General features: G+C 43.3%; 1 protein-coding gene across 1 annotated transcript in view; it reads right to left on the reverse strand.

The window, feature by feature from the left end:
* Nucleotides 1-15,786, reverse strand: part of Nedd8 (NEDD8 ubiquitin like modifier) — a 26,302-nt gene continuing 10,516 nt past the window's right edge. The window contains exons 2-4 of the mRNA XM_004661828.2: nt 15,672-15,719; nt 15,436-15,518; nt 1-364 (exon numbers count right to left, since the gene is read on the reverse strand). Of these exons, the coding sequence (XP_004661885.1) occupies nt 259-364; nt 15,436-15,518; nt 15,672-15,719 (237 nt within the window). The 3' untranslated portion in view covers nt 1-258. The remainder of the gene's footprint in view (nt 365-15,435; nt 15,519-15,671; nt 15,720-15,786) is intronic.

Here is a 15,786-nt window from a genome sequence, read left to right on the forward strand (position 1 = left end):
GCCAGGAAATACTTTATTAACAACCAAGGGCACAGACATACAAGAGGGATGCACCCAGGACTGCAAACCCAATAGCCATCAGGGACCTTCTAGGCTAGTAACACTGCATCCTAGGGTCCTCACATTCTCTCACCAGTAGACACATAAGACAGGGCGTTTGAGGGAGAGGAGAGTGATTCTGGTATCCCAGAGAGTGAGAGGATGTATGATACTTTATTATGAATAACAGGGTAAGGAGGTAAAACAAAGGGAGATCCATCACTGCCTAAGACCTCCTCCTCCTCCTCCTCCTCTTAGAGCCAGCACCAGGTGGAGGACAGAACCACCTAAAATCTTGTAATCAGCTGCTGTCTTCTCATCATTCCTATAGAGAGAAAAAAAAAAAGTATTAGAAATACCATCTAGAACAGCATTTTTTTTTTCTTTGCTTTTTTGAGGTAAGGTCTCACTCTAGCTCAGGCTGACCTGGAATTCACTATGTAATCTCAGGCTGGCCTCGAACTCACAGCAATTCTTCTACCTCTGCCGCCCCAGGTGCTGGGATTAAAGGCGTGCACCACCACACCCGTTTTTTTTTTTTTTTTAAAAAAGCATTTAAACTTTTTAAAAATCTATTTGACACATAGAGAAGGACAGAAACAGGCAGAGAAAAGAATGGGCATGCTAGGGCTTTCAGCCACTGTAAACAAACTCCAAATGCATGCTCCACTTTGTACATCTGACTTATGTGGGTCCTGGAGAATTGAACCTGAGTCCTATGGTTTTGCAGCCCTTAACTTGCTAAGCCATCTCTCAAGCCCCAAACTTTATTTTTGAGGTAGGGTCTCGCTTTATCCCAGGCTGATCTGGAATTCACTACAGTCTCAGGGTGGCCTTGAACTCATGGTGATCCTCATACCTCTGCCTCCCAAAAGCCTGGATTAAAGGTGTGCACCATCATACCCAGCCTAACATTTTTTAAGTTATTTGTATAAATATCAAGGTGTTTGTGTCCCAACCTCTTTGAGACAGGGTTCCCCATCACTACAAATGAACCAGACTACAGGCTCTATGTGGGCACAGGGGAATTGAACCTGGGCCTTTGCAAGTGCCTTTAACCACTAAGCTATCTCCCTAGCTCATAGAATAGACATTCTTTTTATTTATTTATTAGAGAGAGACAAAAAGAGAGAATGGGTGCACCAAGGCCTCTAGCCATTGCAAATGCATGTACTACTATGTGCATCTGGTTTACATGTGTTCTGGGGAGTTGAACCTAGGTCCTCGGGCTTTGCAGGCAAGTGCCTTAAATACTAAGCCATCTCTCCAGCCCAGAACAGGCATTCTTCTGAGACTACATAGATAATTCCAGGTCAGCCTGGGCAAGAGAGAGACCCAAGAAAATAAACAAAAAAATTTATTTATTTATTTCAAAGAGGAAGAAAGACAGTGAAAGAGTTTCTTGCCACTGCAACAAATTCCAGATGTATGTGCCATTTTGTACATCTGGCTTTATGGGGATACAGGTGAATGAAACATGGGCTGGAAGGTTTTGTAAGTAAGTGCAAAACAAGCATTATTTTTATTTGAGAGAGAGAGGGGGGGAGGGAGGGAGAGAGGGAGGGAGGGAGGGAAGATGGGCACATTAGGGCCTCTAGCCACTGCAAACAAATTCTAGACACATGTGGCCACTTGTACATCTGGCTTTACGTGGGTGCTGGGGAGTTGAATCTGGGTCCTTTGGCTTTGCTGGTAAGGCTAAGTCATCTCTCCAACTTTTTTTTTTCCCCCTGAAGTAGGGTTTCACTGTAGTCCAGGCTGACCTTGAACTCACACCGATCCTCCTCTCTCAGCCTCCTGACTGCTAGGGTTAAAGGCTTGTGCCACGATGCCCAGCTATTTTTATTTTTTTAAGGCAAGGTTTCACTGTAGCTCAGGTTAACCTGGAACTCACTCTGTAGTCCAGGCTTGCTTCACACTCATGGTAATCCTCCTACCTCAGCCTCCAAGTCCGGCCAGCCATTCTTCTTTTGGTTTTTCTAGGTAGGGTCTTACTGTAACTCAGGCTGACCTGGAATTCACTTTGTAGTCTCAGGGCGGCCTTGAATTCACAGCAATGCTACCTCAGCCTGATGAGTGCTGGGATTAAAGGCATGTGCCACTATGGCTGGCTTGGCCAGACATTCTCTCTCTCTCTCTCTTTTTTATTTCTTAATTTCTTTTTATTTGTTTAAAGCAGTATAAAATATTGGGGTAGGAAAAAAAGTTAAAAAGTTGGGGTAGGGACAAATTTTAAAAACCAAGAATGGAAAAAGAATCATTATGACGATCAGTCTTTAAACACTGGGGGTGAAATAGTGGAGTATTTGCTCATGACTCAAGAATAATCATTGTGCCAGGTGTGGTGGCGCACACCTTTAATTTGGGAGGCAGAGGTAGGAGGATCACTGTGATTTGAAGGCCACTCTGAGACTACATAGTGAATTCCTGGTCAGCCTGAGCTAGAGTGAGACCCTACCTCTAAAAACAAACAAAAAAAGAAAAAAAAAAAAAAGAAAAAGAATGACCATTTTGATAGAGCTACATTTAATTTTGAGGTCAGCCAAAGCATTTATGAAGAATGTCATGATAGTAAAACTGATCTTTATAAATTAATTTCTCCAAGGATATGAGAATGATCAACTATCTAAATCTGTATGTAATTTAATTAATTAATTAGTCTATTTAGGAGAGAGAAAGACACAGAACATGAGTACGGGCATGTCAGGGCCTCCTACTTCTACAAATGAACTCCGTGGGTACTGGGGAATTAAACCCATTGGCCAGCCATTCTTAATCTGGGTTTTGCAGGGTTGTCTGTGGAATGTGGATGAGAAAAATATCCCATGTTCATTTTTACTAATCTCTAACTGTAATATTTAATTGTGAACAGATAAAGAAGGCCACAGTGTCATTAATATGGTAACATGTAGACAATGAAAATTAGGTATTTTTGTATTAGAATTGTTTACAGATATCTTGAAAATACTTCAAAATCTTGGTGGTTATCAACCCCACCACTCTTTTTTATGTTTTTTTTTTAAATGTTTTGTTTATAAACAAAACAGAAAGACAGAGAAAGAGGCAGGAAGAGATAGAGAATGGGTGTGCCAGGGCCTCCAGCCACTGCAAACTCCAGATGCATGTGTCTCCTTGTGCATCTGGCTTACATGGGTCCTGGGGAATCAAGCCTCTAACTAGAGTCCTTAGGCTTCATAGCAAGCGCTTAATCACTAGGCCATCTCTCCAGCCCTGTTTTTTCTGCTTTGAGTTAGGGTCTCACTCTAGCCTAGGCTGACCTGGAATTCACTATGTAGTCTTAGGGTGGCCTCAAACTCATGGCAATCCTCCTCCCTCTGCCTCCTAAGTACGGGGATTAAAGGCCACCCCTCCAGCACTTACGGTGCTCCTCCTACCACTTCAGCCTCCTGAGTGCTGAGATAAAAGGTGTGTGTCACCATGCCTGACTCCTATGTGCTTCTTTTTTTAAAAATTTAATTTAATTTGAGAGTGACAGACAAAGGGAGAAAGAGGTTGAGAGAGAGAATGGGTGCTCCAGGGCCGCCAGGCATTGCAAATGAACTCCAGACGCATGCGCCCCCTGTGCATCTGGCTAACGTGGGTCCTGGGGAATCAAGCCTCGAACCAGGGTCCTTAGGCTTTATAGGCAAGTGTTTCACTGCTAAGCCGTCTCTTCAGCCCATCCACCCTATGTACTTCTTTTTTATTTTTATTTATTTATTTATTTTGGTTTTTCAAGGTCGCAACTTACTCAGGCCCAGGCTGACCTGGAATTCACTATGTGGTCTCAGGTGGCCTTGAACTCACGGTGATCCTCCTACCTCTGCCTTCCAAGTGCCACCATGCCCAGCCCCATGTGCTTCTCAACAGTGGTGAGGGCTGGAGAGATGGCTTAGCGGTTAAGGCATTTGTCTGCGATGACAGAGGATACAGGCACAATTCGCCAGTACCCATGTAAGCCAGATACAAAAGGGGCACATGGGTCCCGAGTTCATTTGCAGTGGCTGGATGCCCTGGCTCACCCCTTCTCTCTCTCTCAAAATGGATAAGTAAAATTAACAACAACAAAAGGAATCAAAGAAACAGCCAGGCGTGGTGGCTCATGCCTTTAATCCCAGCACTTGGGAGGCAGAGGTGGAAGGAGTGCCATGAATTCGAGGCCACCCTGAGACGACATAGTGAATTCCAGGTCAGCCTGAGCTAGAGTGAGACCCTACCTCGAAAAACCAAAAACATAAAAATGAAGAATATATCAAAAAGGGACTGGAGACATGGCTTAGCAGTTAAGGTGTTTGCTGGCAAAGCTAAAGGCTCATGTTTGATTCCCCAGTACCCACATAAAATCAGATGCACAAGGCGGTACATGCACCTGGAGTTTTTTTTTTTGCAGTGGCTGGAGGACCTGGCATGCCCATTCTCTCTTTCTGGTTGGAAATAAATAATGAAATGAAATTAAAAATATATATATATATATAAAGATCTACCCAACAAAGTAGGCTTTATCTCAGAGATGCAGAGATAATTCAACATGCACAAATCGATAAATGTAATACACCGTAAGTGATAGCTTAAATGAATGGTTCCCAATATAGTCAGGATTTTATTACAGTTCGCAATTCAGATCTGTGGCCATCTGAGTGGAGGAAGTGCACTGGGTGGATCTTAGGGTCCACCCTAAGCCGTGGTGGTGAATTTAAAATTCCAGTCTAAAGATATACAAAGTGTCTGAGTTCCTCCTGGAGTTCCTGAAGGAGTGTGGCTTTTGGATTTTGACTTGTGGCTCTCTGCTTGGTCCTGTGAAAGAGGGCCAGCTTCTTCTGCCATTATGGAACTTCCCCTTTATCTTCAATAAATATCCCTTCTTCCATGCCTGGTTTGGAAGTTTATCTCAGCAGCCTGAAGCTACCACATATAAATGAACTGAAGGATAAAAATTGCATGATTATCTCACTAGATGCAGAAAAGGCATTTGACAAAATCCAACATCCCTTCATGATAAAAGTCCTACAGGACTGGGAATAGAAGGATCATATCTCAACATAATAAAGGGTATTTATGACAAACATGCAGCCAAGTAATACTAAATGGGGAAAAACCTGAAGCTTTTCCCCTAAAATCAGGAACAAGACAAGGGTGTCCACTATTCCCACTTTTATTAATATATTACTGGAAGTCTTAGCTATAGCAGTAAGGCAAGAGACACACAAAAAAGGGATGCAAATCAGAAAGGAAGAGATCAAATTATCATTATTTGAAGATGACAAGATTCTATACATAAAGGACCCTAAAGACTCTCCCAGCAAACTGTTAGAGCTGGTACACAATTGTAGCAACATAGCAGGATACAAAATAAACACACAGAAATCAGTAGCCTTCCTATATACTAACAACAAACACACAGGGGATGAAATCAGGGAATCATTCCCATTCACAATTGCATCAAAAAAATAAAGGCGTGGTGGTGTACGCCTTTAATACCAGCTCTTGGGAGGCAGAGGTAGGAGGATCGCTGAGAGTTTGAGGCCACCCTGAGACTACATAGTGAATTCCAGGTCAGCCTAAGCTAGCGTGAGACCCTACCTCAAAAAAATCAAATAAATAAATAAATAAAATAAAGTACCGTTGAATAAACCTAACCAAGGAAGTAAAGGATCTCTACAATGAAATTTTAAACCACTTAAGACAGAAATTGCAGAAGACACTAGGAAATGGAAAGACATCCCATGTACTTGGATTGGAAGAACCAATATTGCAGAAATGTCAATCTTGGGCTAGAGAGATGGCTTAGCGGTTAAGCGCTTGCCTGTGAAGCCTAAGGACACTAGTTCGAGGCTCAATTCCCCAGAACCCATGTTAGCCAGATGCACAAGGGGGCGCAGACGTCTGGAGTTCGTTTGCAGTGGCTGGAGGCCCTGGCGCACCCATTCTCTCTCTCTGCCTCTTTCTCTCTGCCACTCTTAAATAAATAAATAAATATTTTTAAAAAGTGCCAATCTGGGCTGGAGAGATGGCTTAGCGGTTAAGCGCTTGCCTGTGAAGCCTAAGGACCCCGGTTCGAGGCTTGGTTCCCCAGGTCCCACATTAGCCAGATGCACAAGGGGGCGCACGCGTCTGCAGTTCGTTTGCAGTGGCTGGAAGCCCTGGCGCACCCATCCTCTCTCTCTCCCTCTATCTGTCTTTCTCCCTGTGTCTGTCACTCTCAAATAAATAAAAAATGAACAAAGCCGGGCGTGTTGGCGCACGCCTTTAATCCCAGCACTTGGGAGGCAGAGGTAGGAGGATCGCCGAGAGTTCGAGGCCACCCTGAGACTACATAGTGAATTCCAGTCACCCTGAGCCAGAGTGAGACCCTACCTCGAAAAACCAAAAAAAAAAAAAAAAAAAAAAAGTGCCAATCTTACCAAAAGCAATTTACACATTTAATGCAATCCCCATCAAAATTCCAATGGCATTCTTCACGGAAATAGAAAAACAATCCTAAAATTCATTTGGCAACACAAAACATCTAACATCCAAAACAATTTTGAGAAAAAAATAAGACTGACAGTATCACCACCTGACGTTAACCTGTATTACAGAGACATAGTAACAAAACAGTGTGGTACTGGCACAAAAACAGACACCTAGTAGATCAATGGAACAGAACAGAAGGCTAAGGTATAAATCTGGGCAGCTAAAGTCACCTGATCTTCAACAAAACTGCCAAAAATACTCATCAGAGAAAAGACAGCCTCTTCAACAAATGGTGCTGGGAAAACTGGGTATCTATATGTAGAAGGATGAAAAAAGGTCCTTATCTCTCTTGGTGCACAAGAATTAAGTCCAAATGAATGAAAGACCTTAACATCAGACCCAAAACACTGAAACTGCTAGAGGACAAAGTAGGGGAAACCCTTCAACATATTGGTATAGGCAACAACTTTCTGAATATAACCACAGTTGCTCAAGAAACAAAATCACTAATCAGCCACTGGGACCTCATGAAGTTATAAAGCTTTTGTACAGCAAAGGACACTGTGAACAGAACAGAGACAACTTACATCACGGGAGAAAATTTTTTGCCAGCTATACATGTGAAAGAGGATTAATATCCACAATATATAAAGAGCTCAAAAAACTAAATAAGAAGAAATCAGTTAGGTGTGGTGGTGCATGCCTTTAATCCCAGGCAGAGGTAGGAGGATGACTGCGAGTTCAAGACCACCCTGAGAGTACACAGTGGATTCCAGGTCAGCTTGGACTAGAGTGAGACCCTACCTCGAAAAAAAAAAAAAAAACAAAAACAAGAGAAAGAAATCAACCCAATTAAAAGATGGGCTATGGGGCTGGAGAGATGGCTTAGTGGTTAAGCGCTTGCCTGTGAAGCCTAAGGACCCAGGTTCGAGGCTTGATTCCCCAGGACCCACGTTAGCCAGATGCACAAGGGGGCGCATGCGTCTGGAGTTCGTTTGCAGTGGCTGGAAGCCCTGGCGAGCCTATTCTCTTTCACTCACTCTCTCTCTCTCTGCTTCTTTCTCTGTCTCTCTCTCTCAAATAAATAAATAAACAAAAAAAAAATTTTTTTAATGGGCTATGTACAACATGCTCCCTCCAGACACAAAATGGCCTGGATATCCATGGGCTCACAGTGCTTGACACTACCTACACAAGACCATCATAAGAGGAGGAAAAGATCATGACATCAAAAGTAAAAGAGAGACTGATTGAGATGGGTAGAGGGTATGATGGAGAATGGAGTTTCAAAGGGGAAAGTGGGGAGAGGGAGGGTATTACCATGGGCTATTTTTTTCATAATCATGTAAGTTGTTAATAAAAATTTAGAAGAAAAAAAAAACAGGCAATGGAACTAAACAAAGAGTTCTCAAGGGCTGGAGAAGACAGCTTAGCAGTTAAGAAGCTCACCTGGAAAGCCAAAGGACCTCAGTTCGATTCCCTAGGACCCACGTGAACCAAATGCACAAGAAAGCGCATGCATTTGGAGTCTATTTACAATGGCTGGTGGCCCTGGTGCACCCATTCTCGCTCTCTCAAATAAATAAAAAATACACATTAAAAAAAAAAAAAAAAAAGAGGGCTGGAGAGATAGCTTAGTGGTTAAGTGCTTGCCTGTGAAGCCTAAGGACCCTGGTTCGAGGCTTGATTCCCCAGGACCCACATTAGCCAGATGCACAATGGGGCGCTCACATCTGGAGTTCGTTTGCAGTGGCTGGAGGCCCTGGCGCGCCCATTCTCTCTCTCTGCCTCTTTCTCTGTCACTTTCACATAAAAATAAACAAAAAGAACTAATTGTTGAGGTATTAAGAAAAAACAAAAAGAGTTCTCAGGGCTGGAGAGATGGCATAGTGGTTAAGGCATTTGCCTGCAAAGCCAAAGGATCCCAGTTCAATTCTCCAGGACCCACATAAGCCAGATGCACAAGGGGGCGTATGCATCTGGAGTGTGTTTGCAGTGGCTGGAGGCCTGGGCGTGCCCATTCTCTCTCTCTCTCTCTCTCTTTCTGCCTCTTTCTCTCAAATAAATGAAAATATCAAAAAAGAGTTCTGAAAAGAAGTAATACAGATGGCTTATAAACATCTAAACAATGTATATTCTTAGCCAGCAGGGAAATGCAAACTAAAACTACTTTGAGATTTCATCTCACTCCTGTCAGAAGAAATGTGCTGGGCATGGTGGCGCACATCTTTAATTGCCAGCACTTGTGAGGCAGAGGTAAGGGGATGTCTGTGAGTTCAAGGCCACCCTGAGACTTACATAGTAAATTCCAGGTCAGCTTGGGCTTGAGTGAGACCCCACCTTGAAAGACCAAGAAAGCAGGGAGGTCCCTGATGCCCGCAAAACATTATAGGCCATTGCCAAGGCCCTTGAATTCCCAGCAGGAAGACCCTATTGCTGAGGACTCCACTTTCTTGGGCTGCAAGGCCACTGAGAAATCCTGCTGGAACTGAGCTGATAACCCCTTCCAGAAGCTATTCTGCATGCAGTTCAATGGGAGAGAGAGAAATCACCAGTTAAGATATTCAACAGTGGACACTGCAAGCCTTATATTTGGCCAGCCAGGCCAAATGAGCCAACGGGTGCAACAGTGGCATGTCTATCATGGTGGAAACCAACTACCCTCCAATTGGACTGGAGGCCTGCTCCATGGGAGGGAATACATCCTTGATACTGAAAACTCAAAACGGGTAGTCATGAGCCCTAGGGGTGTAACGTCTGCTGCTATCTGGCTAAATGTATATATTATGCTTATCAAATTGCTCATTAAGCACTTCTGTTAATGTTCATACCCTTATATTAATGCTACTCTCACTTTTGGTAGAGACCATTCTCTTTTCAGATGGCAGTGACCTTGGGACGACTCAGAAGAAGGTAACATGGTGCTGGAAAGAAGTGAGCAGAGTGCTCAGTACTGCAATATCTCGATCACACCTTCCAAGGCTCATGGTCTAATGTGGAAGAGGTAGCAGAAAGAATGTAAGAGCCAAAGGAAGGGTAGGACTCCTTACAACACGCTACCTCCAGACACAAAATGGCTTGGATATCCATGACCTCACAGTGCCTGAAACTACCTATACAATACCATCATAATAGGAGGAAAAGATCATGACATCAAAATAAAAGACTGATTGAGATGGGGAGAGGATATGATGGAGAATGGAGTTTCAAAGGGGAAAGTGGGGGGAGGGAGGGTATTACCATGGGATATTTTTTATATTCATGGAAGTTGTTAATAAAAATTTGAAAAAATAGGGCTGGAGAGATGGCTTAGCGGCTAAGCGCTTGCCTGTGAAGCCTAACGACCCCGGTTCGAGGCTCGGTTCCCCAAGTCCCACGTTAGCCAGATGCACAAGGGGGCACACGAGTCTGGAGTTCGTTTGCAGAGGCTGGAAGCCCTGGCGCGCCCATTCTCTCTCTCTCCCTCTATCTGTCTTTCTCTCTGTGTCTGTCACTCTCAAATAGATAAATAAATAATTTTAAAAAAATCTTTGAAAAAATAAATAAAGAAAAACCAAGAAAGAAAATTAAAAAAGAAAAAATACCTAAATGACTCCAATGGGCTGGGCAGGATGTGAACAAAGAGGAACCTGGACTGGAATGATGGCTTAGCAGTTAAGCACTTACCTGTGAAGACTAAGGATCCCGGTTCAAGGCTTGATTCCCCAGTACCCATGTAAGCCAGATACACAACGTGGTGTATGCATCTGGAGCTCGTTTGTAATGTCTGGAGGCCCTGATGTGACTATTCTCTCTCTTTGCCTCTTTCTCTCAAATAAATAAATAAATGAAAATAAACAACAAAAAAAATAGGGCTAGAGAGATGGCTTAGCAGATAAGGCATATGCCTGCAAAGCCTAAGGACCCTGGTTCGATTCTCCAGGTCCCACGTAAGCCAGATGCACATGGTGGCACATGCACCTGTAGTTCATTTGCATTCTCTCTCTGTCTCTAATAAATAAAAAAGCTGACATATAATGAGGAATTGAAAAAAATGGAAAAAACAAGAACCCTGTATACTACTGGTAGGAATGTAGCCCAGTACAGCCACTGTGGAAATCAGTGTGGAGGTTTCTAAGACAGCTAAAAATAGACTTACCATATGACCCAGCTCTACCACTCCTATAGCACTGCCTTTTAGGGAGATACTTCCTCATCCATGGTCATTGGCCCTCTATTCATAATAGGTAGGAACTGGAACCAGCCCAGATGTCCTTCAATTGATGAATGGATAATTTAAGATGTAGGAAGTTTATACAATGGAATTCTGTTCAGCAGTAAAGGAAAATGAAAGCCAAACGTTGCATGTTCTCTTTCACATATGAATCCTAGCTACAATGTTTAGGCTTATATGTCAGTTGGAGTAAAAATCAGTAGGAACCGGGCATGGTAGCAGAAGACTTTAATCACACCACCAGGGAGGCATTGATAGGAAAATCTCTGTGAGTTCAAGGCCACCCTGAGACTACATAGTGAATTCCAGGTCAGCCTGGGCTAGAGTGAAACCCTACTTTGAAAAAGCAAAAACAAACAAACAAAAAATCAGTAGTAGCTAGAAAGGGGCTATAGAAGAGGGAGGAGGAAAGGGGAGAACTGAAGAGGATGGAATTGTATATATGTAAGTAGATGAACAGATTACTGGAGGTGAAACGACCTAAGTGAGGTCAGGAGAAGGGATGGAGTTATGGAAGGGTGGAGGAGAATTAATGAAAATTTAAAATGTTAGGCTGGAGGGATGGCTTAGCAGTTAAGATGTTTACCTGAAAAGCCAAAGGACCTTGGTTCAATTCCCAGGACCCACATAAGCCAGACACACAAGGTGGAGCATGCATCTGTTCATTTACAGTGTCTGGAAGTCCTGGTGTGCCCATTCTCTCTCTCTCTCTCTCTCTCTGTCTACCTCTTTTCCTCTCTTGCTCTCTCAAATAAAGAAATAAATAAATAAATTTTTTTAAGAAAAGGAAATTTAAGATGTTATGAATAAGCCATATAGAAATCTACTTTTTGGATAATGGAGCACCCAGTAGCCATAGATTGTTACTAGGAAAAGTTCAGTGTCAAGGATGGGATACCTTCCAGTAAGTTGTTTGCTAGGGAGGTCCCTGATGCCCCCAAAACATTACAGGCCACTGCCAAGGCTCTAAGTTTCCCATGATAAATAGGAAGTAAAACCAGATTGCTGAAGACTCCACATGCTTATGCTGTAATGAGAAATCAAGCTGGAGCTGAGCTGAAAACCTCCTCCCTATAGACCAGCTGACAGAAAGCTGGAAAAAGCTATGCTGCATGCAGCTAATGGGTGACAGAAGTCACTAGAGGAGATAAACAACAGTGGACACTGTGAGCCTTAAGTTTGGCCAGCCATGCCAAATGACCCAATGGGTGAAATAGTGGCATGCCTGTTATGGGGAATACCAACTGCTCTATAATTGGTCAGAAGGCCCACTGCATGGGAGGGAATACGCCTGGTACTGAAAACCTAGTCAAAAGCCTATGGTGGGGGAGGTTATGAGCCTTAGGGGTATAATGCCTGCTGTTGTGGCTAAATGCATATATTATGCTCACTAAAGTGCCCTGTGAGCATTTTTTTTTTTTAATTTTTAAGATTTATTTGATGGGGGGACGGAAGGAAGGGCAAATAAAGAGAGAGAATGGGGGCTGGAGAGATAGCTTAGTGGTTAAGTGCTTGCCTGTGAAGCCTAAGGACCCCGGTTCGAGCCTCAATTCCCCTGGACCCACGTTAGCCAGATGCACAAGGGGGCACATGCGTCTGGAGTTCGTTTGCAGTAGCTGGAGGTCCTGGCGTGTCCATTCTCTCTCTCTTTCTCTCTCTCTCTGCCCCTCTTTCTCTGTCTCTCTTTTTCAAATAAATAAATAAACATTAAAAAAAAAGAGAGAGAGAGAGAGAATGGTCACACCAGGGCCAGCCACTGCAAACAAACTCCAAATGCATGTGTCACTTTGTGCATCTGGCACTTTGTGCATCTGGCTTATGTTGTGTCCTAGAAAACTGACCCTGGATCTTTAGGCTTCACAGGTAAATGCCTTAACTGCTAAGCCATCTCTCTCCAGCCCATAAGCACTTCTCTTTACATACATACATACATACATACATACATACATACATAGTTGTTCGTTTTGTTTTTCAAAGTAGGGTCTCATTCTAACCCAGGCTGACTTGGAATTCACTATGTAGTCTCAGGCTGGTCTTGAACTCAGCGATCCTTCTACCTCTGCCTACCAAGTGCTGGGATTAAAGGCGTGCACCAACACGCCTGGCCATCTACCCATTTATTAATGCTACCCTCACTTTTGTTTAGAGAAGCTTCTCTTTTCAGATGGTGGTGACCACTGGGATGACTCAAAAGGCACCACAGTGCTGAGAAGAAGTGATAGAGGTGTATTCTACACTGTATCATCTCTATCAGACCTCCCAAGGATCAGGGTCCATTGTGGAAGATGTGGTAGAAAGAATATAAGAGCCAAAGGAAGGGCTGGACTGCTTATAATGCAATCTTCCAAACACAAATTGGCCTCAAAATATCCATGACTTTGCAGTGCCTAGTACTACCTACACAAGACCCTCATAATAGGAGAAAAAGATGATGACATCTGAATAAAACAAAGACTAGGCTGGGCATACACCTTTAATCCCAGCACTCAGGAGGCAGAGGTAAGAGGATCAATGTAAGTTCTAGGTCAGCCTAGGACTACAAAGTGAATTCCAGGTCAACATGGGCAAGAGTGAGACTGTACCTCGAAAAAAAAGGAAGACTAATTGAGATGGGAGGGGATATGATGGAGAGTGGATTGTGAAGAGGAAAGTGAGGGAGGAAATGATCATGGTTTATGGTCTATAGTTATGGGAGTTGTCAATAAAAAAGTTAAGTGCTGAAGAGATGGCTTACTGGTTAAGGCACTTGTCTGAGAAGCCTAAGGACCCAGGTTTGATACCCCAGAACCCACATATGCTAGATGCACATGGTGATGCATGATTCTGGAATTCATTTGCAGTGGCTAGGGGCCCTGGAGAGTTCATTCTCTTGTTTTCTCTCTCCCTCTCTCTCTCATAAATAAATAAAATAAAGCACTTTTAATAAACAAAACAAGGCAGGTGTGTATGTTGGCACACCTTTAATCCCCACACTCCAGCACTCAGGAGGCAGAGGTAGGAGGTTCACCATGAGTTTGAGGCCGCCCTGAGACTACATAGTTAATTCCAGGTCAGAGTGGGCCAGAGTGAGACCCTACCTGGAAAAACCAAACACCAAAAACAAAACACAAGCAGGGCATGGTGGTACATGCCTTTAATCCTACCACAGAGGACTGGGAGGAGGATCATTTAGTTCCAGGTCTAGCCTGAGAGAGACTACATAGTGAATTCCAGGTCAGCCTGGGCTAGAGTAAGACCCTATCTTGGAAAAAAAAAAGTCTAATTTGAAATAAGATTCAGAGGAAGATGGATTTGAGAAGGGGCATGTGGGAGTGGGAATTTTAATTGTTTATTGTTTATACTTATGGAAGCTGTTAATAAAAAGTTAACAAAAGAAAAAAAAGTGAAGCTTGGCATGATAGCACATGCCTTTAGTCCTAGCACTCAGGAGGCAGTGCCTGGGCTACAGTGAGACCCTACCTTGAAAAAACAAAAGCAAACAAACAAACAAAAAACAAGTGAAAAGCATTCCTAAGGAACAAGACCTGAGGTCCTTTGGTCTCCACAGGCAGGCACATCCACAGGTACACACACACGTACACACACACAGACATACATATGCTTTAGACCAAACAGGCCCAATGCACCTCCAGCTTTTGCCTCTTTCCTCATCTTCACTTAAAGAGTACTGGAGAGATGGCTTAGTGGTTAAGGCATTTGCCTGCAAAGCCAAAGGCTCTGGGTTCAACTCTCCGGGACCCATGTAAGCCAGATGCACAAGGGGGAGCATGCATCTGGAGCTCATTTGCAGGGGCTGGGGGCCCTGGCATGCCCATTCTCTCTCTTTCTCTCTCTGGCTCTTTCTTTCAGATAAATAAGTAAATAAAATATATTTAAAAAAAAAAGAGTGATGGTTGCCTGTGCTATTTGCTGGTGAGTGTCTTCAGTCATACATGCATCTATTCTGTTCTCTATCCTGTTAGTTTATCCTTTGTTGACATGGGAACCAGGTTTCTTCAGATTTCCACCATGGACTGAAGACCACTGGCTCTCCAGGAATCTTGGTTACATATATACTTGGAGCTACAGGATTTGATGTCTGTCCTGTTTGTTTTAGGTCTTGCATTGGTTCATTCTTTTCTTGCAACATACTCTTTTACTCAGTGAATGTTTACTCTGTGCCACTGTTTTTGATTTTACAGCTCTCAGTTAAGAGAGCTTAGACTCTGGGAATGTTTAAACAGTGTTAGGATTAGTAAAAACTATGGGGACTATGGGAACTTTTAAAGGTGGCCTTATGTATTGTATTTTATATCATGGATGGTCATGAGTTTATGGGGGCCAGGGGCAGAATGCAGTAGTATGAATCTGATGTCCCCCATAAACTCATGTGTTTCGAACATTTGGTTCCCTAGCTGGTAGCAATACAGGAGGTGCAGCTTTGCTGGAGGTGTGTTGCTAGGGTTGGACCTTGAGGTTTCTTAACCCTAGCTTGCCAGTGTTAGTTTGGCTCACTCTTCTGCTGCTGTTTTCCACCTGCTTTGGCAGAGGTGATGTCCAGCCTCTGCTCATGGCACACTTTCCCATATTATCATGGAGTGTCCCCTCAAGACTGTAAACCATATAAAATACTACACTTTCCTCCCATCAAATTCCAGGTCAAGCCTGGGCTAGAGCTCTATCTCACAAAACCAAACCAAACCAAACCAAACCAAAAAATAAATGCTGTCTCATTCTCCCCTCAAACTCACATCTGTTTCCCGCTGTAGATGAGCCGCTGCTGTTGTGGGGGGATTCCCTCTTTCTCTTCCACACGCTCCTTAATTCGCTCCACCTTTGGAGACAAATAGTCAGAGGCTGCTTGCAACCATGGAAAAGCAAAAAATAGGGCTGGACAGACAGTATGAGCAAAAGGACCAAGTTCATAAGCAAACCAAATAAAGGCACAAGGCAAGAAAGGTGGGAAGAGGTGTTAAGCATTAATCACCTTGTCTGTAGGTTCAATGTCAATTTCAATCTCCTTTCCAGTCAGCGTCTAAAATAGACAAAGAAGCCTGAGGTAAAATTTGTCTTCCAAGTAAAATATCCTATGTCATCCACTG

Source organism: Jaculus jaculus, chromosome 7 (assembly GCF_020740685.1).
Source record: "Jaculus jaculus isolate mJacJac1 chromosome 7, mJacJac1.mat.Y.cur, whole genome shotgun sequence".
NCBI lineage: Eukaryota > Metazoa > Chordata > Mammalia > Rodentia > Dipodidae > Jaculus > Jaculus jaculus.